The following is a 27,026-nucleotide window of genomic DNA, read 5'->3' as shown; positions in this document are numbered from 1 at the left end:
GCCATCATATACTGTCACAAGAAATTTTGGGTCTGTATTGTAAAGCCACCAGATATCTAGAATCTGCATTGTATAGCCACCAGTGATTTAGGTCTGACGTATGTATTGTGGTTTTCAGATGTATCTGCATTGTATATCAATCACCAGTATGCAAATTGTATATTGCTTACGATAATGTATTTGCATCATATATTAGTCAATACAATACAACTCCATATGGTGTAGAGGTCACTAGAATGCTCTCTGCATAGCATATTGGGTAATTGTAGGATCTCTGTATTTTATTATTTTATATAGGTTACTAGAATGCTCTATGCATGATATATAAGTCACTAGAATGTTCTCTGTATTTCACTTTGGTCACTAGAATAGATTCTGCATTAAATGCTGGTCAAATGGTGCTGCATTTCATTTTATTATAGTTCTTTTAAATATAAATTTTTCATTAGAATTAGTAAAATTATTGACCTCGCCAGGCCACTTTTATTATGCTGCCCCCATCAGGACACATGTTTTTTGAATTCTAAGACCCTGACCTCTACCATGTGCCATCTGTTTAAATGAAGTCCATTTATTCTAGCAGGAATTAAAAGTGATCACAGATATTTTGTGTGTAATATAGTATGTGTGTAATCGTATTGCAGCATTTATCTTTCATAGGTGGCAAGTATTAAATGGCCTGACTGTATAAAGTGGTATTGGGTATGTTTCTACTACAAAAGTATTGAACAAATAAATGTACTTACACATTAATGTGCCATAGCAGTTGCACTTATTGTAGTTTTGAACTGAATGATCATTATATCCAGAAATGAGACTGATAAAACCGATTGTAGAACTATTTTACTGCAGTTGCATACTTCCCAATATTTATATTTCTAGAGGGACTTAATTTGTGTTTCTTGTCTTCCTAGACAAGAAGACTTTCAAATACAAAGTGTTATAAAACACAGCTTAATGTACAAAGTTACAAATTCATCAAAGCACTAAAACAGGAAATACTATACAGTGTGGATGCTGTTATGCATATTAAAGGTAAAAATACACTTTTGGGAGATAATGCAGGAGCTTATCTATACAGATTGCTTAAGACCCAAAATAGAGAGCTTGTTAGGAAAGAGGGGCAGAGGGATTTGGGTCCAGACGAGAACTATGTATGCATCAGTAAAATCGTAGTCTTGTATTTATGTTACTTTATAGACTGAGCTAATTTTATTTGAAAGTCCACATTTTCTGTCTGACTAGGCTCTGAGCATGTTTTGTTAAAAATATTCATCTTGTGTTCATCTGAGGCTTTTATATAGGTTTGAATATATCAAACTGTAGTCAATAGAATCTTTAACATGTTCACTGCAGCACATAGTATTTCAGGAGGTACGTGTGATTATGTTGGCAAAGACAGGGCTGCATATGACAGGTGCAGTGACATGCTGTGAGGAGGGGATAGAGGAATATAGGAGGCCATAGATGAGAGTTAGATAGCGGAATAATGAGGGTTCCCCTATAGCACTACACAGGGCTACTATCAAACTGGTGCAGAAAGATTTTGGATTGAAATACACCTCTATTTAATACAAATGTATGCACTCAGCTGTTTATTTTAAATGAGATTCCTATTAATACTATCCGTATAGCCAAGATATGATTTGTAGACTAGTCGGCTCCTTAAATTGCTTTCTCTTCTCAAACAGTGTTTATATTCTTTTACGTTTTAACCCGTGCATTATAGTTACATATTAGCAAGACTGAAAAAAGACAAAATTATATCAACTTCACTCTGATCTTGTATAAACTAGCATTGGAAGAGGAAGACAAAACTAAAGCCCTACTGAGACAGATGCATATTACCCTTGCAGTTTTATAAAACATAACTCCTGACCCCATAAATGGCAAAGGGATTAATTTCCTGGATCAACCCATCCAATTATGCATTGTAATAAATATAGATGGAGATGCCATTTCTTGTAGGAAAGACATCCAATACAGTTTTAAATCTATGTTCAACACCACATTTGGTAAGGAGTTCCATAATCAGACTACCCTTACATTGAATCTCTTTTAGTGCTGTCTTCCTTCAAGATGCAGTAGAAGTCCCCTTGTCACTTACACTGCCCGGGCTATGAAAAGATAATTAGACAAATCATTGTATTAATCTTGGATTTATTTAAACATACCAATTAGCTCACATCTAAGGTGCCTGTTTCCAATATATAACAAGTCCAATTTATCTAGTATTTCTTTATAGTGTAACACCTTCATTCCTTTAATTAATAAGGCTGCCCACATATGAAGCTTCTCAAGTTCTGCTATATATTTTTGAATAAACAGCTGGCCAAAATTGTACCCTATATTCCAATTACACATACAATGGTAAATTGTTGTTTTCATTTTAAAGTATGGTATTATATATGTGTAACGTACATTTCAGCATACATGTCAGCATATGTTATGCACAATTACTATAATTTGTATTTTATATATATATATATATATATATATATATATATATATATATATATATATATGCTCATGATTTTTAGATATACTTTTAGATACATATCAGAGTTTATGACCAAAATCCTTAGTGCAGGCTTCATTCACTTGTCACACTAACTACTGTAAGTCTTGCAACAGTTCACCAACCTTTGCTATTTACATTACTGGCTTGGAAATCCTGCCCGCAACATGTCCAGATATTTCCAGATCCACACAAACCGATGCTTTTAAAACATAAGGGCCTAGTTTTAAATCCACAAACTCCCACACCCTTTTCTGCTGATAAATCTGGACTGTCTTGCCTAAATTAGGCCTGTTGGTGGGTTTGTATTTAGAGACACCCCTCCCCTATGTAAACCATTGGTGGGGATTGCGAGTTTCACAATCACCGCCCAGCAGCCGTAAGTCACACTATGGAAAGTAGAGGGCTATCACAGCTCTGGTAGTTAACTCAATCCATCCAAGCTCTCCAATACCCCTTTCTCACCAAAATCCTGGGTCAGACACGGGATAATGAACACTGTTTCAAACTGTGTTATAACCCTTAATATCCCTTTCACGTTGAGGCATGGAACCGGGTATAACCTGGGTTGCCGCCTTTCACACTGGACCTTTTTCTGCCCTGCATTTTCAAGTTGAGCTCCTTCAATGAGCTAATTTTAATTGAACCCAGGTCAAATAACCCGGGAACACCTTTCAGACAGCAGCGTATCCAGATCCAACCCCTGAATAACCCTGGTCGCAATTAGGGCCGTGGACCCTGGTCACACAACCCGGGTCACCCCATTCACACAGACACACGACCTGGGTTATTACTGGGTACATGCCTCTGTGAGAAAGGGGTATAACTGGAGTATTTTTGATAATGTGACTCCTAATTAGATTGGCCACTGCTCTTGTTCAAGCAGGTACAACACTTACTACAAACAAACTGATGCTTCAGTCTAGTTATCATTGCAGGTTGTGGTCCCTGTGATCCTGCAACCCCCAATAAAGTGTTAAATTGACAGTGTCCTTAAACTGCAAGGTGGATAATTCCTGCAATGTCATTTGTATTGTACCATTTATGGTCTGATCTTTATGATAACCTGCTCCACCCCATGCCAATGAAGCATTACCTTATCCTCAATGCCTCCCTCTTTTCTCTCCTGACCACCACTGCCACTTCCACCATCTTTGATCTGAGTGGCTTGTCCCGTCGTGTCATTTGTCCCTGAGCAACTGCTATAAAGTCGCATGGAGAATGTTGCTGTTTTCTCCAGTCATATTACACGTTGAAGTACAATTGCCACCAGGTTGGTATTTTTCCAGCCTGGCAGGTAAAGACGAGTGCTGATTTTATTAATGGGGTAGATACGAGTGTGGTAACCTTAAGTAGAAGAGACTAGAGCAGGAGAAAGGAGGTGTCCAGGGGTTTGGCTTATAACTTTCATGCAACAGTGCAGTAGAACATGGAAGCAAGTGTGGCCACTGCAGCCACTGTAGAACAGGAGAGTATTGAGGGGGCATTAATAAAGGGAGTTAGGCCAGCAGAGTACTTTATTGGGATGACATTATCATGGGTAATCATGAGGGTCAGAGCAATGTTTCTGGTATGTATACTCCGAGGACTACATCAACCAGTTAAACTAAACTCAAAATAACAATTTAATATAAGTAATATATAAAACTTATTCAAAACAGAAAGGGTATTATTTTAAACAATTAAAGACATAAAGGGTTATTGGAAAACATTTATACACATTTGAGGCTATTTGGGGTAAATTGACACACAGTAGGGAGCTATTGCTATATTTGGTACACCTTGCTCCATTTATTGTCATAACGATAAGGGCGGTGGTGGTGGTGGGAGGAAGACACAAAAGGGTGAGGAACCCCGCAATTTAGCAATATTTTAGGGTGATTTGGTTAAAATTGAGTGCTGGGGGGGCATTTATCTTCCTCGCTCCAGGCGCTGGAATTCTAAGTTAAGGCTCTGCAAATTTATATCTATACTGTATGTGTGTGTGTGTATATATATATATATATATATATATATATATATATATATATATATATATATATATACATACGTGTATATACATAGCTACATAAACCTATATGTGTCTTACGCAGCAGTTGCTGTGGTTATGTGAAAACTCTTATCTTCTTGATAGTGATATTTACATTTCACTGTAGTTCTCAGGACAAGATGGTTAGAAAAAGGAAGCTTTCTGTATCGTCTCCCCTCCCCTCCGCTATACTTGGTAGCGTCCGTGCTCTTGCTGCGGATGATACCATTCCTCTCTAGGGGGGTGATAAGAAGCCAGGCTCAGGCGTCGTGTGTCTGCGCTCGGCATTAGAGCGGTATAGCAGCGGAGACCGTGCAGTGATCCTATAAGGTGACCGGACGGAGATGTGCAGGACCGGAGCCTAGGGCTGGCTCTTACTAGTGTGAGCTGTCCGTGCCTTATACACCCCCTTTATCCGCTGTTGGTGGTTCGGGTCTGGGTGTGGCGGATCTCGGGGCCGTGTGATACAGGCTGCTAGAGGCCGCTCCGTCTAACGGGATCCCGGGCAGGAGAAGCGGCGGGGATTAAGGATCACCGAACCGGAGGCCGTGGGCCAGAACGGGTAATGTGCAAGACCGATACTGTGTCTAACCCCGGGCAATAACATGGGCCCGATCCACCCTCCTTCCCCATACTCTCCTCCATCATCCTTCTTCATCACACTGAGCTGTGATCACCATCCTCCTCCTTTCTGCTCTCTACCCCCCATCTCCACCCACCATCCGCCTGCCATCTTCACCCTCATTGTCAGCACTATCATCCTTTATGCCCAAATCGTTGCAGCCGTCGTCGTCTTCTTTCCTCTTTCTGCTGCTACACCCCCACCTCCAACATCATCACCTCCATTATTCTGATTATTTCACAGTCATTCTCCTCCTTCCTATCTGAAAGTTTTCTTCATTATCCAATTTTCTAGTTAAAAATATTTGCACATATTGCTTACTCTCTGAGCATCCTTCCCTTCACTCTTAAAATACATTGTCATCCTTTCTATAACCCTTCTTCCTTATGTTGATGAAACATGCAAATTTTGACAGGAAATCTGTCCTTTTATTTAGTGAATTAAATGACTTGCCTAGTGTGTGGCATCCTCCTATATATCAAAATATGATCTGGCTTGGTGTGATACTAATAAACATATGGTGTTTAAACACCCATTGGCATGTGTATGGTCTTCATCAGACCATTAAAAGCACTACCACCCAGCCCCAGTGGTGCTGAAGGGGGGAGAGTACAAAGAACCCGGGCTTGCCTGAGGAGTCACCAACCTGGTGTGTTCACACCTCCTTTGGAGGCTATGGGAGGGGCCCCAAGAAGTAGCTGTAATGGGGCTCAAAATTCCTCTTGGCCCTGCGCAACCCTCCCCCCAAATGGAGCCACAAAGGGGATTTCTGTAATACACGTTTTGTTACCACTTTTAAATGGCCAAGGGAGGAGGTTGTAAGCCGGATGTGAAATCACAAGCTGCAATTTCTTCAATGCAGTTTGTGTTTGGTTCTCCCACTCACCCTTCCCCTTTTGTTTTGGCTGGTGCTGTAAGAGGAACAGAAGGGCATCTGGAAAATGGATGCATGGAGCTACCCCTAGGGCTCCGACTTGAGGGAGAGCCCCTGCACTATCACATTTTACTGGACGGTGGTGCAGATGAAAATGATAGACAAGCTTGTATGACCATTTCCATTGCATTTGGATCTACAGTTTGCTTCTCTTTGTGTTGTTAGATTGCTCACAGATCTGATAGGATTGTAAAGATTATCTATTTGGATTTCAATATGTGACTAGCGTTAAGGCCATTATCATGATCTTCATTCTATCTCCTGAAGCCCTTCATTTGTTGCCCATACAAAACCCATAATCCTTATTGTCCGTTTCTCCCCCAGTGCCCCATCCTCCATGGCAGTGCCACGCTCCCTACCGAAACCCAACTTTGGCCACATTATCCCTGTACTTCTTTGTTCCAAGAATAATCCTCATGGCTGTTTTTTTTATTCTACCACTTAGGGATAGGGGAATATTTACTAATCTGCGGGTTTGAAAAAGTGGAGATGTTGCCTATAGCAACCGATCAGATTCTAGCTGTCATTTTGTAAAATGTACTAAATAAATGATAACTAGAATCTGATCATCATTTATTTATATAGCGCCAACATATTCCGTAGCGCTTTGGTTGCTATAATCAACATTTCCACTTTTTCAAACCCACACTTTAGTAAATATACCCCTCAGTCTCCATAATATTTCTTGCTCCTTGTCCTAATTTCCACTTTCATCCTTCCCTGTTAACTTCCTTTTTTCAGCTACATTTCTTTTTCTCAGACCTTCGTGCCAGTCAACTGTGTTTTTCCAAATCCTCATTTTCATGATCATTTCTAGTCAACATATTTATAATCGATGCGTTTTTCACTGTTTCTCCCTCATTGTAATTATAACTGAGTCCTAAACATTCAATAATCTACCCTGACTTTAAAAATGCACCGTTTCTTCTGTTCCTTTTTCACATTTTATTTACATGTTTTAACCCTTTTGTACCACAACCTCATCATCATCCTTCGTATTATAAGTCATAACCAGTCCTCTCGCTGTTAAGAGCAATCTGAAATGTGTCAAAAGAAAACATTAGTTCTTTGAACATTAGTAAATTTTGTAGCTAGGCCATATATTGTAATAAATCTATGACATAAAAATTACATCCACATTGCTTTCGCTTTGCTGCTTAAAAAGAAAAAAAGGAAGAAAATGTTTCCGGTTCCTCTGCTAAAGCCCACCGTAGACCTCTTTTTCTTCTTCTTGCTACCTATAAATTGAACTTTGAAGCTGTTGAACTATGTCCACACAGATGTTGTTCCACACCAGGCTGTGGCTCTCTCTCTAGAAACAAACTCGCATTAATTTATCTATGTTTTCTTTAAAGTTCCATTGAAATAAATGGGGATGTTTATTCATTGCACCTGGATGTATTTGAAGTGCTGAAGACTCTTCAAATACACTAACAAAATAAAACCAACAAGATCTCTGTGGATGTTGGATTAATCTAATGGCTGCAGAGCAACACTTCTGTTTTATATAGATCCATGTAGCCCAAGCCAAAGTCCCATCTTAGAAACCATATGTGATGTGGGAAATAAACACCTATGTGATCTGAAGGAAACTGAAAATGAGTTCCAGCACAGAAAGGGGAAACACTTAAGATGTTTGTGTATATATTGATGAATAATGAATCGCAGGACAGAGAGCAATGATAATGGTTATTTATTTATTTTTTATTTTTTTGAACCACGAGTCAGAACACACTAATAAAGAAATGGCTGGACGTGTGGCTTGAGACATTTTTTTTAATTAACCTACTAGCAATAATTGGCACATGGGTCTATTTTGTAAATACATTGTTGCCTTTGGTTATATATATATATATATATATATACACTCTAGTGGAGAGTGTGTTGGACATCTAATGGGAACAGTCACTGTGGACTGGCGTGTTCAGTAGGAAGGAGGCTTCTGCATACATTCTGTCCCCATCATCCTCATGTTATCTGCCTGACATAAACAGATTTGAAATGGCTAGCATGAAAATTATGTCCCAATTGCATAGTCCTGTTGCAATTCTTCATTTTAGTAGGCTCTCTGAAGTGAAGTTTGACAATCATTCTAGAATGACCTCTGTTCTATTTTTAAATTTAATGAAGTGGTAATGGTGCATAATGTTGATAATAGTCATAAGTTATATAGTCAAATATTTATAATGAGAATTCCAGTTACTTTCTGCTAGGCTATGTCTTGAGCGACTATGACAATGGAACTAGACTATGAAGATAAGAGGCAGGTAGAGATTGGGCATATAGAAAATATAAAAAAATTGGGCAGGTAGAGATGTGTAAACAAATGTCTGTTTTGTACACCTTTAACAAAATGTACTGTGCACTACATCCATAGAAATGGATGGTACTTCTAGTTCCTTGTGTGGGTATAATTTATAGCGAAGAGACAAAAATATTTTATCTTTATATTGGCATGAACAGTGTTAGTTTTTTGCGGGTGTGCCACTTAATCTGTCCAATTAAATCTTAATGTTGTCCATGGACAATGGTAGAAAATTGAGACTGTGACAAATAAGGAAATAATGCAATAAACACCTTGTGGCTTTAAACTTTTGAACATTTCCTTGGTGAGTGTGATACCACTTTCATACTACCGCCCCGGCAATATCCCGGGTTTTTGCAGGGGCTCGGAGCGTCCCAGCTCAGAAACACCATTCATACTGCACCTCAGACCCGGGAATTTCCCGGGTTGACCCCACCCTCCCTTAGGATCTAAGCTCATTTGAGCAGGGCACTTCCCTCGTGTCTCCACACCTGTTCTTCTACTCCGTCCTTACTCCATTTGTCTGTCCCGGAGTTTCTGAAGCACTGGTACTTTGTGTTTACAGTTCTGTACTGTTTAACCCTGTATGGTTTACTGTTTGTACTATGTACGGCGCTGCGGACACCTTGTGGCGCCTAACAAATAAATGATAATAATAATAATAATAATTCATACTGCACAAGTCTGTGCCCTGGCAATTTGTGGGAGTCATCACCAGAGCAGTTTTCATTGGCTGAAAGCTGGAAAATGAAAAAAATTCTCTCCCTCTCTCCCTCCAGTATGAATGGGGTATGACTTACCTGAGACCCTAGTGTTACTTAATCACTGGCAAAATAACTTGTTTGCTACATACCCCAATGGTTTGCTCCTGGGGGTTAAGAAGAAAAAGGTTTGGCACAGAGGCCAAAGCAAGGAGTTGAGCAGAAAGGGCAGTCTTGTTTCTTCTTGTGCATTTAGGGCTACTTGGCCTGGGAACATTCTACCTAACTGTACCAGTCACACACAATGCAGTAACGCCAGATGATTAAATTGTATTACGTGCTACAATAACATGACTAACTTATAGGAAATGCATAATTGTGATTAAAAGTCAACGTACCTAACTGTCACTGTTGAGGACTGCCCCTTATCTTTGTTACTCTTGGTACGTGATTGGAATAGTTTAGTGAGACTGGTTGATGGCCAATTCCAGATCTCAATCACCCGGCCCCAGTGCATATATTTTTTTCAAACCCAGTTTAAAATGCCCTGAGCCAAATCTATGGTTGCTCTTTTCAGATGAGAGGCAAGAACTATATTGTAACTAGCAAACCGGCCCACATGCAGTTACATGATTGTTGTTGGTTTGTACAGTGCTCCGCAGCATTAGACATGGCATACATTAAACAGGAACACATACAAGTTAGAAAAATAGATGCAGAAAGCAAAAGGTTCAGAGGGTCATAATTTATTGATAAGCAGTGTCTGAGAATTGAATACAGCACTAGATATGTGGTAATGTCAGTTGGCCAGAACTATACAAAGCCAGAAAGAAAATGTTTCAGGGATACATCTTTAAACGTTGGGGCTGCCTTTTCTTTTAAGGGAAACCTGTCCGTTTTGCCAATGACATGAATTCAGAATAGGGGATCACAGATAAGTACAATACAATATAGAATATATTGTAAGAGTTATCCACTTTCTATTAATGATTTTTTATTTAGTGAATGTCTTTCGGCGGTTGTTACTTTAATTACGGTACACCATGGTACAAGTGTGCTTCAGTTTAGGTCTCCACATATTTCATACACTTCTCCAGTCTCTAGCTTTTGTTTATTTTTGATAGGTGAAAATGTTTTCAGTGTATCTTTATAACCTTTTCCTTACATAACGTAAAATGTCCCTTCCCCATTATTTGTTTACCACATAATTTGAATATACTGATTACTTTTTCTAGATTGCTTTATAGGCATTCTAGCTCCGTATAGCTAAATCCAACATTGAACATGATCCTTGAGTTGAATGCTAACCCCTGCTTTCTTTTCCTCTTCAGTTCTCAATGTATTAGCTTTTTGAAGCCCTTCACAGCGCCTCATATTCTGTTATTGCTGTGTTTTAGGTTTCCCCAAAGATGTAATTTTGCTGCAGCTAATACATTCGTTTAGCTTTGCTTCGCTGCTAAAATTAGATCTTCCATATAGTACAATGGAACAGCTTCCCCAATAGCCACATTATAATAAATGTTTCATGTAGAGGTGTGTTTGACAACACAGTTGTTACAGTCTGACAGGGTAGCCTGACATTATTATTCTGGGCTGTTGGGGGACCCTGCTCCTTGCAACTCTGTGACTTCCTGTTTGCTTACATTCCCCTCCTGGCATCATGACGCTGCTCTCCCTCGCATAACTGGTCACTGCCTCCCACAAGATCAGCACCATCATCTCCTGAAATAATTTGTGCTGGGATTTTTTCCCCTTTTTATTAAATGTTTAAGTAGCAAAAACAAGGCTTACGTTTTTACTAGCACATTACATAATGTGGTATCTTAGGTAGTTATTCATTGCAATTGGGTTTCAGTTAGGGCTTATTCAACGGTATAGCTTGTCTATTGTTCAGCTATATAATAAATAAAGGATTACCTCCTATAGCACACATCCCACATTTGTGTTTCCATGCAGGCTTGTTGTGGTCAGCTTGTGTTTGATCTGCTGGAGTAGTTTATTTTGCTGTAATCACTGGGGGAGAGAGAAGCAGATACAATACGGAGTTACAGAGTTATATCTTCCAGGCAGTGTTTTGCCCTTGTGTATGCTAAAACTCTAGTTCAGATCTTGGTTTGAAGACATTTGTATCTACGCAGCAGATTTGTTGTTGGAGCAACATCTGATATTGGTTGTGATAGGTGAAAAGTGTATGCGTTTATTGTCCCACCGTAGTAATGGTACCCTGTTGGATACGGCCGTACAGCTGAATATACCACATTTGCTCTACATGTTTATGGCCAAATCTGACAGACCCAAGCAGGATTGGGGATGGGCAAATTAAGGGCAACAAAAATAAATAAATCTGATTGGCAAATACTGTATCATTCTATGAAGGTGTTTCCCATCAGTATCATGCAGTAAAGCTGTAAGTGTGTATGCCGTTTGGCCAGCCCTGTTAAAGGACATTGTTATAGTTGCTTAAGAACTGGAAATGTTCAATAAGTTGAAGACCAAATAAAAAATTGGTCCAAGTCAAATAGAACAACCACAACCTAGTGAATAGAGGATGACGTTGTCAGACTCATGGACTGAAAGGATAGAACCACAAGGGTGGATTTTAGGGTGATACATAGACAATATAAACTATGTTAAAGGACAACCTCCAAACCTGTTTTGAGCTAAGGTTTTGTTTGTATGGGAACATTTTTAGTTTTTTGGACAGACCGTGTTACTCATTAGTTTTTTAGTGGTCCTTTAAGTGGTTACATGTGCTTAATTTGTGCTGTAGAACTGATTCTGTTTATCCTTACAGGGAACTCTTGTTCCCTCTGTGATGGTTTTGTTGTGCAAGTTACGTACATTCGCTACCTAGTAAACTGAGCAGTCCTTAAAGAACTTTGGCTGTAGGTAAAAAGCTCAGTTTATTGTCACTGGCATATAGGAGTATATGCACAAAGCATGCTTATGTTCTTGGTGGTTGCTGGCTTCTGAGGATCAGATAATGGCACTGGGGAAGTCCTTTCAAACTGTGACATGACATTGATTGGTGGACTTCCTGCCTATAGCTGCCTCGCTTGGGACTGGACAGTTTTCTCTGTCAGTCAAGAAAATTAAATTGAAATGTGAGTCTTTCCAGTTAGCAGTTGGGGATAGCATAAGTGATTTTATTAATGAACCTAGCCATTCTACAGCTCTAAAACTTATATTAAATGTTAACATACATGCTATATTTTTACTAAGGAATCCATTACTCTCGCTTCAATCGTTCAGAATTTCTACCCTCTGCATAGAATTCTAAGCATAGACACAAATGATACTAGGGAAGCCTTATGTCATCTAAAACAACCACAATTAAAGCCACTGCAGATCAATGAAAATTAGCCAAGGCTACATGTGAAACCTCCACTCCCCTATCCACCTCTCCCCTGTTACTGAGAATGAGGTCTTTACAACTCTTTTCATTCCCCTGCCCCCACACACAACCTGTCCTCTTGACAATGTTCCTTTCCAAATGTTCAGTTCCCTCAATACATGCCCACACCTAGTTCACCTTTTCAGCAAAAGTGAGCTCCTCATCTTCCCTCCTTCCAGTGTCCCTACCCCCTCTCTAGTCTTCCTTACCGTTGGCAACCTCATGCCCGCTGCCTTTGATTTCATCCTTGACTCTGTCTTTAACTTTACTATCCATTCCCTTGTGCTATCCTGTCACCTCCTCCTTTGAAATATTGCCAAAATATTCCTATTTGTCACTGAAGATGTTACCATAACCCTTAATCATTCTTTCATTATATCCTACCTTGACTACTGCAATCTCTTCCTATATCACCTCTGCAGTCCATACTAAATGCCACAGCTGGACTGGTCTTCCTATCTCAATGTCCCACACACACTGCACAACTCTGTAAATCCCTGCACTGGTGTGCCATAAACTCCAGATTCCAATTCATGCTAACCACTCCTGCCTGTAAAGCTCTCAGCAACACATCCCCCACCTACAACTTTGACCTCATTCCATATTCTCCCTCAAGCCCTCTTAGATCTGCCTCTGATGGATGCTTGGCCTCCTCTCTGATTACCATTCTCACTCCTGCCTCCAAACTTCTCCCACTTATGTAGTTCTGTACCCCACCTAACCATACTCTTCCACCCAACCTTGCTATATCTGTTCCTATCCTCACCTGACACTACTTCTTTTGGACACAGCCAGCAACAATCTCTACACGCTAGCTCCTATTGTCTCAGCATTGCCCTTTTCACCTAGATTGTAAGCTCTGATGAGCAGGGTCCTCCAATCTGTCTCATGTCTGACCTTTCTCTGTCAAATTCCTATGTCCTTGTTCTGTTTTCACATATAATTTGCTTTTTTTTGTCTGCTTTGTTATACTTCCTGTCAGGCTCTGTGGAGCTTTGTGGCACTTAATAAATAAATTATGATACATACACTGACATCTTCCTCACTGACATGCTATTCCAATAGCTCTTACACTCTTTTGTAACATGTAATAAGGAGCACATTCTGTGCGGTCTATTTTATCAAGTGTTCCATTTGGAACATTCAGGGCTCCTTTAAACCTCTTTGCTTTTAATGCACTTTTCAGTCATAAAACACATTAAAAATAGGACAAATAAGAATCAAATGGTTCTATTCACATTGCTGCAGTAAAGCTACCAGTGCACTAGATTGTATTGGTAAAAGTGCAGTGAATAGTAAACATTTTAAAAACGTGTCACAAAAGTACATCTAAGAATGAGGTGCGTCTTCCTGTGGTTCTTATCTATTTTTCCCAACGCATGTGTGAATGTGACCTCACTTTTAGGAATATTTTTGACTGAGTGCAAACAGTGAAATTGCTTCTAGACATTTTAATGACCAGACCATATTTGCCTGGTTGTTATGGCTTTTATGCAGGGTTGCACCTTTCAGCAATGTTGGTAAATAACCAGCGCTGAAAACTAATGTCTGGTAACCACTGCAGTTACTGCGCTCTTGCTTTTTGCCAGCAAACTTCCAACAATGTATTCCTTGGCTTGTTGGTGGCGGTTGTACAATTAATCGGTCAATTTTTAGCCATTTAGCTCCAGCATTTCTGCCCAGTTTTACAGAAATGATAATTTATGGTGCCTCATCACCCTTTTAGTTAAATTGGAGTAAACAAGACTGTAATGCAATGTTTCTCAACTCCAGTCCTCAGGACCCCCTAGCGGTACATGTTTTCCATATCTCCTTGCTGGAGCACAGGTGTATTCATTACTGACTGACAGTGTAGCAGGTGGTATAATTATTTCACTGGTCACCTGGCAATCCTGCACTGTTAGTGGGCCCTGAGGACTGGAGTTGAGAAACACTGGTGTAATGGAATTGGAGTTGGGGGATGGAAAAGATTAACCTTATTACTCTTGTCTGTGCGACAGGTTGTTGAAATTGTTTCAACATCCAAAAAGAAATACTGTTGCTGTGAAGCCATTTAATACCTGTTTAAAATGTACCTAAATGTTACCAGCTGTAGACTTAAAAACAAACGAGATGACAATACTAGTTTTATGTGCATTGCAGTTTTTGTGCACCCCCAGCAAAGGAGAGTTTAAGTTCTGCTTCTAGTTTTCATAACACTGACAAACTATGTCAACAACACTTTACTATGCAACACATTTGTGGAGCCTCTGGAAGTGCAGGGTAAGCTAACATTTACTTCCTTAACAGAGGCGTGGCAGACGGTTTCCTGTTTTTGTGCTAGATGTCTGATGGAGGCAAACACTTCCAGAGCTGCAGAAGGGGGGAGACAATAGCTAAGTGACCTCAGATCAAGGTTGCACCCAAGATCATTTCCTGTTTTGCCTCCTGGTGGGGATGGTCATAAGTATGTACTAAAGCCACTCCAAGTGTGTAGTTACAAATCTGTATGGGGATAGTGACACTGAAATGTGAGTTTTCTGACAGCTGTTTCTGGTTTTTTTTTGTGGTTTAATACTCAAAGCTACCTGTGAAAAAGACAGGCAGGCAGTTCTGTTTAACTCTGCTCTTTTGCAATTGGCATAATCTGTATTGTGCTTGGACAACCTGTGAGACTGCAGTTGTTGCAGGACAGCAAGGCCTAACATGCCCCCACCCATTACATCCAAATCAGCCTTGCATTTTGGTGTATGTTTCTGATCTATATTGATGCATTCCTGTTCATGATCCCTTGTAGTTTTTGTTTTGTGGTCTCATACCACCTTTGTGTCTTCATAGAAGTGCAATCATTTATGTTGTTTATTAAAAGATATTTGATTAGTGTCAGAGCATATTCTTTTCATCATTCTTCATCTCCTGCTTGTCAAGGTGTCCCCACTTTTGAAATTGCTTGGGATATAACAAGCTATAGCAATTAGGTCATTAGAATATTCACAGCAGCACAGTGTTTCAGGAGAACGGTCCTCTGATCTTGTGGTAGGCAATGACTTGTTTACTAGGGCCGCGGTGCTCAAAGTGTGCGCTGCGGCTCCCAGTGGTGCCACGGCGCTGTCACAGGGCTGCCGTGGCCAGGAAGAGGGAAAAAAAAGCAAAAAAACTTACCAATTCGGTGGTGCCCGGGGCCCAGCATCCTCCTCCCTCCTTGCTTCTCACTGAATGACATTCAGTGACAAGAGGCAGGAGAGGCGGATGCTGGGTACCAGGCACCACCGAATTGGTAAGAAAACTGAAGAAAAGACAGAAGAAAGAAGGTCAAAACTCAAGTGTGGTAAGTAAAGAAATGGAGGGGAATGGTGATAGGAAACAGCAATAGAGGGGCAAAAGAATGAAGGAGGGGGCAGAGCGAGTGTGTGGATGCAGGGGGCAGAGTGTAAGTTAGCTGTAAATTATTCTCTGACAGAAATATAATTGAAAAAAATATATAAAAATATTCTTTTCCCTTGGATTTAAGTGTATTATTTTTGCATACAACTAAATAAGTATTTCTGTCCTGACCTAAATACTTATTACGTTTTTTTGGCTACTTATAAAATGGGACTGCTCGGTAATTATTTTGGAGAGGTGCCTTGAAAAAATAAAGGGGACTCTAAGGGTGCCACAAACTGCAAAAGTATGGGAACCACTACTAGGGTAATTGTCAAAGGACAGAGCTAAAAGGGAGACAGGCAATATTGCCATGTGGTAAAGAGAATGTAATGAGCCACAGACTGAGATTTAGGTATTGTAAGGTGTAGGGTCCCTCTAATGCTCCGAGTAGTAATGTGAGGCTTCAGTTCAGCTGATGTGGTTTCAAACACCTCTCTATATGAAACTATATGCAACTAATTATCCTAGAGCTGAACAGATACCAGTCGCCAGGTAAGCACTATTGGCACCTAACTTTTGGGAACAACTTCAGTATTTTCATGTCTTCAAGTCCTGACAATGTGACTATACAGAGTAGGGGTGCACCAACAAAATTGGACTGACCAAAGTGCTGGTTACCACAGTATACAACATGAACATACCTAATGCCAGAGGGTAACCTTCTATGAGCAAAGTATGAAATGCAGTCTAAGAAAAACAAGAAAATTGGTATCTTCTGTATCACCTTCTTGCACACTCGGGATACAGGCAACGTACTCCCGAGCTGCCTGTTAATTCTAGGAAAATAATCTTGCTAAAGTCATTAAGGGAAGGTTTTAGAATTAATGTTTAAATATTATATTGTGTAACACCTATTTGTTCCAGAACAAATTCCATAAGTGATGTTTTTTTGTGTTAAAGCTGCGTTCCAGCTTAATGTCTTACACTACTCATCTGTTTATTCCCCAGTGTCCCCCGCTTGCAGCCCTTTGTTTCCTTGGGCTCTGGCTTGTCCCATAGCCCCAGCCGAAAATTGGTGCTGTGTCACTGTGAAGGCGGGTTGTGAGTGGGAATAGATTGGTCCTCCTGCTCTACTCCCTCCCCAATCCAATGCCAAGAGCACAGCAACATTTGCTGTATCCAATTCCCTTTATCTTTCTCTGCTGTGATGGGAAAATTATTGGGTAGTTGGGTGTACCTAGCAATTGTGTACATGTCCATAACAATGATGGTTGCTTAATTTACTTGTTACTCCATACACTTTACTCTGGTTTTTTTTTTGTTTTTGTTTTTTGTTTTTTTCTTTGTACATTTTTGTCTGCCTATTTGTATGGGGTTGATTTGTTTTGTTTTTTTTTTGCTTGCCAGTCAAAGGAAATCTGAATTGGATCATTCAGATGTTGAAAACCGTTTGTTTTCCGTTTCTTATCTGCATTATCTAGCTTCAGTGGAAGCCAGATAAACACACAGGTCAAGGAAGCCAGAAGAAAGTGTTCAGAGGTGGACAGCTCCAGCTTACTGTGTGACTTGTGTAGACATTTTATTAATGTGACCTGTGATACATTTTGGATCTTGCCTGCAAAGATGGTGGAAATTAATGTGATAACTCCTTAGTCTTTGTGATATAGATTTCTTGACAGAAACAGCACTTTTTCTCCCTATTTATAATGGGGATGTCACACTATTACAGTTGTGAAAATAGCTGCTGTGGGGTGTATAAGCAGTAAGGAATTTGGAGAGCCGCTGGCATTATAAAGTGTAGTTACGCTGCAAAATATCTATTTATATGATCTGCTGTTTTAAAATATATATACATAGAGACGAAAACAATTCTCTTTGCACTGCATAACTTACCCTAATTTTACAAAACAGTTCTTGAACAATAAATGCCATTACATCCGACTCGTGCTGTTACCCTTTTTAAAATTTGTTAAAATGGAAATGATTATCATCATTTTGCATTTCTTATAAAATTCTAATTGGTTACTTTTAAGAAATCCCAATTCTCTTTCTGCTAGTTTTTATTGTAGATATTAACTGTTGGCTAATGGTCTTCAGATGTGTTTAATATATAAATAATTGTGTGAAATACTTCCTTCCAAGCCTGTGGTAAAATGAGAGTTTTAAATTAAAACTAATTTAGTTGATTTCCCCTGCAAAATCAGTGGTGTGCTTCTTATCCTGCTGTTGGGGAGCAATGTCCTTCATGATTCTTGTTTCTCTTTTTCAGATTCGTTCTTGCTGTTTGTGGCCACGGTGTGAACTAGATCTACGTTGTCAAAATGAGTGAGTTGGAACAGTTACGGCAAGAAGCGGAGCAACTGCGGAATCAAATCCGAGTAAGAGGTTCAATTGTGTGCTCATGCGCACGCCGGCGTACATTTTACACATGTCTCTCTAGGAGAGACGGGGCGTTTCTGGGATCACTAGAAGTTAGCATATCAACACGTTTCCTAGCTTGATAACTACTTGCATTTTCTACAAAGATATTTGGATGGTCCTTGGGAACAGTATATTGTACAAAACTGATATGATAGTAACTTAAAGAATGGAGTCATATGGAAAACCCTAAACAACAGTCAGACCATTTGTTGGCATGCCGAATGTGTTGGGGAAAATACATGAACGTAGAAGCACAGAGGGGTTGGGGAAGGGGCAGACTGGTTATTATCGTGAAGATACAGGTAGTAATACAGTATTAACTGCTAGGAAATATTTCCATTGTGTGAACGTAGAAATAAGCCCAAACATGCTATCCTGAGATGAATGTTTCTCAGTTAATGCTAGAGGTGCCTATGTACATATCTTTCTGCCTTTACTTACAGGACACCATATGACTAAACTTTGCCTCCTGGACCTTTAAACCACATCTAATTAAGCTGTCTCCACCCCACATTCTGTGCATCTTGCTTCCTCTAACTGGGAGGGACTCCCTCCTAATTGCAACAAGTGGGGTTAGGTAAAATAGGCAAAACTTCTTAATTTAAGAAGAACCCACGATGCGAGAAGGGTGGTTGGCGTTGTACACTCTTCTACTTTGAGATTAAAGAGTTATTTTTGCTGCCAACTTAGCAGAGGCCAAAACTGGCATTACGATGATGGCAATGAATACATCTCCAGGCATTTTGGTACCTAGAATATACCTGCTAGGGATGATAGGATTTTGAAGGGCACCATAAGATAATACTACTACTTAAAGACTTTTTGTGACCACCAAATATCTCAGAGAAAGAAAAAAGACAAATAATTGAAGACAGAAATCCCTTGTTTAATATAGCATTGTTTATCCTAGAAAATAATGACTGTATTACTAGTCTCTTTGTTTGCCTACTTCACTTTCCACACTTAGAGGTGAATTCAGTTAGCTGCGAGGTGCCGCCAGATATTTCTTCCAATACGGTACAGAATCTCTGCTCATTTTCCTTCACGTCCCATAGACATTAGAGGAGAATATGAGTAGAGTATTGAGAAAAAAATTTAGAGGCAGCGTATCTACTCAGACTGTTCTGGAAACACATTGCGGCTAATTGAATTCCCCCATTACAGTCTATAGTTCGTTTTTTTTTTGTTTTTTTTTGTAGCATAAATCAACATTTTAATTGTATAAGACCGCAATTGTGTCCCATTTTTTGAATGAGAGAGAGACAAATTTACTGCTTTCCATGACCCTTTGGCCACAATACTTCTTTTCATCTTGGGTACACAAGTAGTAGGCTAAAGATCACACTGGATACACAAGTGGTGGGGTGGGATAACTTCCCCACATAAAATATACTACCAAAGTAACAAACCCTAAAATAAATAAACAGAGGCGACACAGAGATGAGGGGTGGGGAGAGGGGCACAACAGGTCTCATGGTAATGATTACTAGCACTACTATGTGCACGCCATTGCTTTGCCCTGCTGCCTCCTCTGTTCATGGATGTCCACAGGCAAATATGGATGAAAGAATGGGAAAGTCCACTCTTTACTCTTTGTAGAAAATGCAATTGTTAAATAGTAACCTTAGAACTTAGTGGTGACCGTATAGAAGAGGTGAGCAGTGGTATTGTCTTGTCGGGATCAGCCAATAGCCTGTTCTTGACGCTTTCCACTTTAGTGTTGTACTGTCCAGACTAAAGGCTTGTCTTAACTATTATTTAGTAATTATATCTCAACAACTAAACATTTTGGAGTGTATTCTGATTTATCTGTACAATATAAATGAATGATTATTTTACCTTCCTATACCTTCTTTATTTACCTCTTAGGATGCTCGGAAAGCATGCAGCGACACAACGCTTGTTCAGGTACAGAGTTACTGGTGTTATTCCAAATAGACTTCCTGTCTTGTTTGTATGTGTGTTTGTTTTCTTTTTCACTTTCCCTGACACTGGTTTGTACTGTTTGCATTAGATCACAACCAGCTTGGACTCCGTAGGTCGAATCCAAATGCGAACTCGACGCACATTGCGAGGCCACTTAGCTAAAATTTATGCCATGCACTGGGGCTCAGATTCAAGGTATGTGTGTGAGCACAGAACTGGTTAACCAATCACTACTATTACTCCATATGTAGGTCTATGAGCTTATATTAAATATGTAATCCACCTCAAAGTTGGTGTTTGCCCAGTGCCTTTGGTCTTTTTTCATAAAATGTTACATGTTTACAGATTAGCCTGCATTAGATGTATTGGTATTTGAAGTCCAATATGAAATGTTTGAAATTACTTCTTTTGACTGTATTTGTGTTTCTTCTAGGCTATTAGTGAGTGCATCTCAAGATGGGAAATTAATTATTTGGGACAGTTATACAACAAACAAGGTAAGATTACTTCTGAGTTTGCTGTACATTTAAATTTTCTGCAGAAATCTCTTAAATTCTGAGTTACATTATAGGACACATTCAGGAAACAAATACTGGTGCAATAGATAAAATAGAATAACAGAATAAGTTTACAGTGTGGACTTCCATCCACAGAACCCTCCGCTTAAAGTTTCGGAGATTGGTATACTGAGAAACGGAAGAACATGTGATATCACTAGTTCATAATAACTTCTTAGTCCACATTCTCAGAATAGCGTCTCAGTGCACAAAACATTGCTACCTCCCAAGTGTGTAGGCAGATGTAATTCACCTGTTGCCACACACCAATATTTCATCCAGATTTCCAAATCTTTTTCACTTGTTTGTTATATAGATCTGCAGCGGTGGTTTTTTTTGTGTGTTGTTGTCTTTCTCTTGGTGTTAGTTACATATAAGTCAACTTGATTAGACTACACAAAGCCTGAGAACATGAGGTTTGGTGCCACATACACACAGTCATGCTGACTGTAACAGATATTGTTTTAATTTTACGTTTTCCTCAGACTGTCTTATTAAATTTACACTTTTGATTAGATAGTATTTATGTGTATAATTTATACTTGGCCCAGTTTTGTATGGTTTATAATGTATTTGGATGGGGCACAGAGGACTGCAGTGACTGTTCAGGACATCCCTAGAGAAGGCTCCTCTGGCTAGCTATGTAGTGTGCCTTCCTCTATGGCCTGCTATCCATAAATAAATCCATCAGCAGGACAAGAAGATGAAGGAATCCTGCAGCTTGTTTGGTAACTGTGCTCTTGTTTTTCTAGATGCATGCCATTCCTCTGCGGTCCTCCTGGGTGATGACTTGTGCTTACGCTCCATCTGGAAATTACGTAGCTTGTGGAGGTTTAGATAACATCTGCTCCATTTACAATTTGAAAACAAGAGAAGGAAATGTGCGAGTGAGCAGAGAGCTACCGGGACACACAGGTAAGGTCTTCCAAGCAGAAAACTTTTGTGATCTTAAAAGGATGTTCTGCTAAAATCACAACCTAAGTAAGAATAACACTGAGTACATATGGCCAGCTTCCCAGTGGGGAGTCCTCAGTATGACTCTTTAGTTAGTTTACACTCTTAAATGCCATTCATTTGGATGGAGATGTGGTTTATGAGCGTATCTAAACACTCTAATGCAGGAGTCAGGGAACTTTTTTACCTTTTACCCCCAAATATATTTAGATACGCCGACGTTACCTCCTTGATTTGAAAGAAAGGAAATCATATATTATTAATTATTGGAATTCAAAATTTTATTGAATCTATTAAAAATTTATTTGAAAGATTCAACTTCAAAACGTCAGGTTTTGGAGAAATGATGTTGCTTCGTTTTTGGTACAAGAGCATCAATATTGGGGCATTATGATGTCAGAGCAATTTGGATACAGTCTTCAGCGTCCAGTCGATTTCTCTGCTTTGTTTTTATGTTCGTTAGAGTGGAAAATCCTTGTTGCAAAAGGCAGCAACTTTTTGACTGCGTCCTCATGTGCAATTTTGAAATCCTTTGCAGCTGTTGACATCCAAAAATATGACCGATCTGCTTTGTTTTCAAAGGCAATACGTGCTTCTTTATTGCATTTAAGCTCAAGAAGTGCCTCTGGCAACCCTTGAGGCTTTTCTGGTACAACAGAAAGGGGTCTACAATCCAACTGACAGCATGTGAATCGGCAGCATTACCCCCAGGAATTTCATTTTTACCCCATTCGGGGTCATTTACCCTGTTCCCTGACCACTGCTCTAATGCATAGGAATACTGTTTGTTTTTAACCAGCTGCTAGGTACGTTTTCCATGCTCCTGGACGTGGAGAAATAATGATAAAAAAACCCAGCCGTCTGTGAATACTTAACACTTTTTCTACAATGTTTAGAGACCTTTTTCTTTACACCTTTTATCTTTTTGCTTTCTCAGGATACTTGTCATGTTGCCGTTTTCTAGATGACAACCAAATTGTTACAAGCTCTGGAGATACAACCTGGTAAATAAAATTCTATTAAAAACTATTTTACAGCTTTGCAATTGTTATTAGTTTGAAAAGAACTATTATTTTTACTGCAGTGTTACTATCTTTCATACAGGGATACGTGTGTACATTACGAAGGTGGTACTGCACAGAGTCTCTACTTTATAATCTGCTTTATGATTTATTGTAGAGGTTAACTATTTTTTTCCCCTTAGCTTTATAGATATATGTCAGCAAATCATATATCATATTGATATATGATTTGCTGACAAATACACTGGTGCCTGAGTTTTGATTGCTTTGTAAAAAGTCACAATATCATATAAATAGAAACAACAAATTGACAACCCACAAAGTTATCGCATAGGGAAAACACAAAGGGACAGATTCAGTTAGCTGCGAGATGTATGGCTGCGCACATTGCAGGCTGATAGTGTGCAGAAGTCTCCATTCATTTTTGCCTGCATCTCTATGGGACACGAGGGAAAGTGAGTGGAACGTTCTGTTAAAAACTCGGACGCGATATGTCTCCGTGGACTTTTCCAGAGATGCATCGCGTCCCCTCGCGCTGAATAGACTCTGCTCCTAAGAGAGAGGGCACTATTTGTGAGGGCTTATATGTCCCATTATTCTACAATATCTTCCAGGAATTCAACAGAGGACTATGGTTTATTTTATTATTTTTCTTGCACATTGAATAAAGTAATTCCATGATAATAATTCAAGGACGTAACATGCATAATTTCTTTTGCAGTGCATTGTGGGATATAGAGACTGGGCAGCAGACCACAACCTTTACCGGACACACAGGAGATGTGATGAGCTTGTCTCTGAGCCCTGACATGAGGACTTTTGTCTCTGGTGCTTGTGATGCTTCTTCTAAGCTGTGGGATATCCGTGATGGCATGTGCAGACAGTCTTTTACCGGGCATGTTTCAGACATCAATGCAGTCTGTGTAAGTAACATCCTGACCTAGCGACCTTGTCCCGTGTCTGACTGTTGCTTAAAAGTGTTGTATTAAATGCTGTCAAGAGATTACAAAAAATAAACCATAACAAACTTTGGGGGCCATTTACAACAGTGTGTGTAATTTGGTGACTTTAAGGTAACGCATAGACTGGGTAGATCACAAAGACCAGAGTTATAACCAGGTAGGGAATCTGATAGCTCCTCTCCTTCTGGCATTAACACCACCCCTTACGGCACTTTCCTTATTTTATGCATGTCTTAGATGTGGCTCCTGTTTAGTGATTCACACTTTCCCACCCCTGCCTTTCTGAGTTACACAGCTTGCACGGACATTGTGCATTGGCGTATATGCAACCGTCCCAACATCTGGGGGATAAAATGTAACTGTAACTGTTTTGTTATTGAAATATTTACAAACCCAGTTATCCCAAAATAAGGATTGTTACATACACCATCTTAGAGTAATTAGTCACTGGATGCTGTTGGTAAGAATCCTACAGATTCAAGTCTTAATATCAATAATAGAGGTCAGTGGTATGTCTGGTGTAAACACTACATGTGCAGCATATTGGGCTTCTCTGGTAAACTGCTCAGGTATTGTCATGCATCTAGTATGACATGGACCAATATATTACATCCTGGTGAGATTCATGTGCAGATACCACAAATGTCCATTACAAAGACAACTGCTTGGGGTAAATTGGAAATATTGTAGTATACTATATAGAGGGACCTGTGGAAATAAGTAGTGTCAAGAAAGTAAAATATGTTTCTATCGATGGGAAATTGGATACATGGTTTGTTCCTCTGTATAGTTACCAGTTCATGTTGTTGCAGTTTTTCCCCAATGGACATGCATTTGCCACTGGCTCCGATGATGCTACTTGTCGGCTGTTTGACCTGCGTGCGGACCAGGAGTTGATGATGTATTCTCATGACAACATCATTTGTGGTATCACATCCGTAGCTTTCTCTAAAAGTGGCCGTCTGTTACTAGCGGGATATGATGACTTCAACTGCAACGTGTGGGACACCTTGAAGGGTGAAAGAGCAGGTGAGTGGTTGCTATCTGCAACACTTCTCTAAATGAGGTCTTGGCGGCCATTTAAAAATTGCACCTAAATATGGGAGTAGATTGTGCACCAATCTTCTTCCAGCACTGACTGTCTGCAACCTGACCCAGGAACGGTTTTATTCAGCTCCACCAGCACGCAATCACTGCTTACATAGCGTTCACATTAATGTCACCAGGACATCCTCCAGCTGTAAGAGTGACAAGGGCCAAGACAGGGCATTGATATCATTTGTAATAGTAATTATTTACTAGCTGGCCTGACAGCTAGCATTCAGTTACTATTACAAGGGCTCTATTACTGTGGGGCATGGAGCAGTTCCGTTCTGTACAGATCTGGCCCCCCATATATAAAAGTTGTTGATATAAAGTTTGAGATAAAAAACAAAACATTAAATAGTCCTGGACTGAGAATAAATCTACCTGTAGGATAGAATTGACTGAAGGCAGAGTTCTCCTTTAAGCCTTCCTCTTTATTGAGGATCCCTCCTGCCCTGATAATGATGTAGAATCTCATTGGCAGCAGTGCACCATTACAGAATGGTTTTCTAATAACTTCCTGTAGGAGGAGCTATTGTTGGCGTAATGAGCAGACTTGTGTAGCAGCATAGAACTTTTGGACTGAAAAGTGTTAATATTACTAGGGAACAAGTAATATAACGGGGTGCAGGGATTAGAGAAAATACAGAATGACTTTCGTTTGAAATTTTTTATTTTTTTTTCAAATCCAATTACAGCATGTGCAATTATTGTAAAGTAATACCAAAAACATTTAATGAATTATTGCCTAAATGTGAGTGACTTTACGCTTCCCACAGTGAACCCTTCATTTTTTATCAATAGGGTTAGTTTTCCGTGAAACCTAGTTTGTTTGTGGTCCTTTTTATGTGACCTGTATTTGAAAGTGGTAACCATTTTTTCCCCATTCTGTTTCCACAGGAGTCCTTGCTGGTCACGACAACCGCGTGAGCTGTTTAGGTGTAACCGATGATGGCATGGCCGTAGCTACAGGGTCTTGGGACAGTTTTCTCAGAATCTGGAATTAACTTGGGCAAATATAAATGATCTTGTAAATTCTCCACCGAGATCTGGAGAGGTCAATGCTGCAGCCTACAGCTGTGAAATAACATTTCTACCTTGTATTTGCAGGTGAAGTTTTTCTATTCACTGATTATTATTACACAAAAAAGGCTTTCGTTAAACTAGTAAAAATCAAGTGAAGTCATATGGGTTCAAAGGGGAAAGAGCATTGGTGACTATTTAAAAGGGGCTAGCACACAGGATCATGGTGACCAAGAGTCTAGGAGCCAGTCTTTATTTTGTGGTTTGGTTAAGTTGTTTTAACCCTTTTGCTGCTAGAAAAGTCAGTTTTGCATTGTAGACCTTTAAAGCAGCCACATGGTTAAAGGATTTCTGCTTTGTGCTCAAAGTCTGCTGAGTCTGTACTTATTATTTTTATTATTTTTGTACATAACTGAATGTACACACTATAGCAGCCGATCATGTAATGTTTGTATGTAAAAAAAAAAAAAAAAAAATTACACAAAAAAAATGAAAAAAAATTTAAATAATGCCTTTTTTTTTATTTAAAGAATATGAATTGTAGCTTTTTGAACGCCACAATAGTTTAGTGATAAATATACTGGTTTTTTTTTTATTTTTATTATTTTTCTTTGTGAACTTGCTGTGGATGAAATGAAGTCATTGCTCTGTATTTGTATCCATACAGTTGTAGTACATGTTCACGTTAGACAGGCCAGTTTATAAATCTGCTCACTACTCCCTTGTATGGCATAATGGAACAGAGAAACTGTAGTGTTATGTACTAATCCCATTGTGCAGTACCAGAAATATGCAGGAAAACGAAGTCCACTATTCTAGGTCCTGACTTGAATGCACTAATGTAAATTGCTAAATTTCCCATCTACCTGCACTGAAAAAAAAGCAAAACTAAACTTGAATCTACTACTTTTAATTTTTCAAAGCCACTAGTAGAATTACTGACAATTGGAGATGATCAAAACATATTTTAAGTGCTTTAAATTTTTTGAAAAAAAAAAGTATTCACAGTGGGCAACCTGTGGCTGCAAATCTGTGAATAGAGCACACTGGGATTTATCGCTGTTAAAACCTGTCTTGACCAGACACGAGCAATAAGCTTCTTTTAAACTTGAGCTGTAACCCCCATACCAACCAATCACAATGGAAGTGCAAGTTGGACTAATGAAAGCTAATGTCAGGCTGCTGTAGGTTACAGTATATTGGTGCCATTTGCGTAATATTAGACCT

At 39.4% G+C, this 27,026-nt stretch overlaps 1 protein-coding gene across 3 annotated transcripts in view; it reads left to right on the top strand.

Annotated features, from left to right (window-relative positions):
- Positions 1 to 26,692, top strand: part of GNB4 (G protein subunit beta 4) — a 78,436-nt gene extending 51,744 nt beyond the window's left edge. For 2 of the 3 annotated variants that reach the window (XM_075202168.1, XM_075202169.1), the window contains exons 2-10: positions 18,118 to 18,226; positions 20,139 to 20,177; positions 20,284 to 20,390; positions 20,629 to 20,692; positions 21,505 to 21,667; positions 22,644 to 22,710; positions 23,450 to 23,651; positions 24,503 to 24,719; positions 25,677 to 26,692. In XM_075202168.1, coding sequence (XP_075058269.1) covers positions 18,170 to 18,226; positions 20,139 to 20,177; positions 20,284 to 20,390; positions 20,629 to 20,692; positions 21,505 to 21,667; positions 22,644 to 22,710; positions 23,450 to 23,651; positions 24,503 to 24,719; positions 25,677 to 25,783 — 1,023 coding nt within the window. In that variant the 5' untranslated portion in view covers positions 18,118 to 18,169 and the 3' untranslated portion in view covers positions 25,784 to 26,692. Of the gene's footprint in view, positions 1 to 4,850; positions 5,110 to 18,117; positions 18,227 to 20,138; positions 20,178 to 20,283; positions 20,391 to 20,628; positions 20,693 to 21,504; positions 21,668 to 22,643; positions 22,711 to 23,449; positions 23,652 to 24,502; positions 24,720 to 25,676 lie in introns of those variants that run through there. The other variant, XM_075202167.1, reaches the window with a different exon arrangement.
- Positions 26,693 to 27,026: the final 334 nt, after the last annotated feature.

Source organism: Mixophyes fleayi, chromosome 3 (assembly GCF_038048845.1).
Source record: "Mixophyes fleayi isolate aMixFle1 chromosome 3, aMixFle1.hap1, whole genome shotgun sequence".
NCBI lineage: Eukaryota > Metazoa > Chordata > Amphibia > Anura > Limnodynastidae > Mixophyes > Mixophyes fleayi.
Note: the sequence above shows the minus strand (reverse complement) of the source record. Positions and strands in the feature narration are given on the sequence as shown.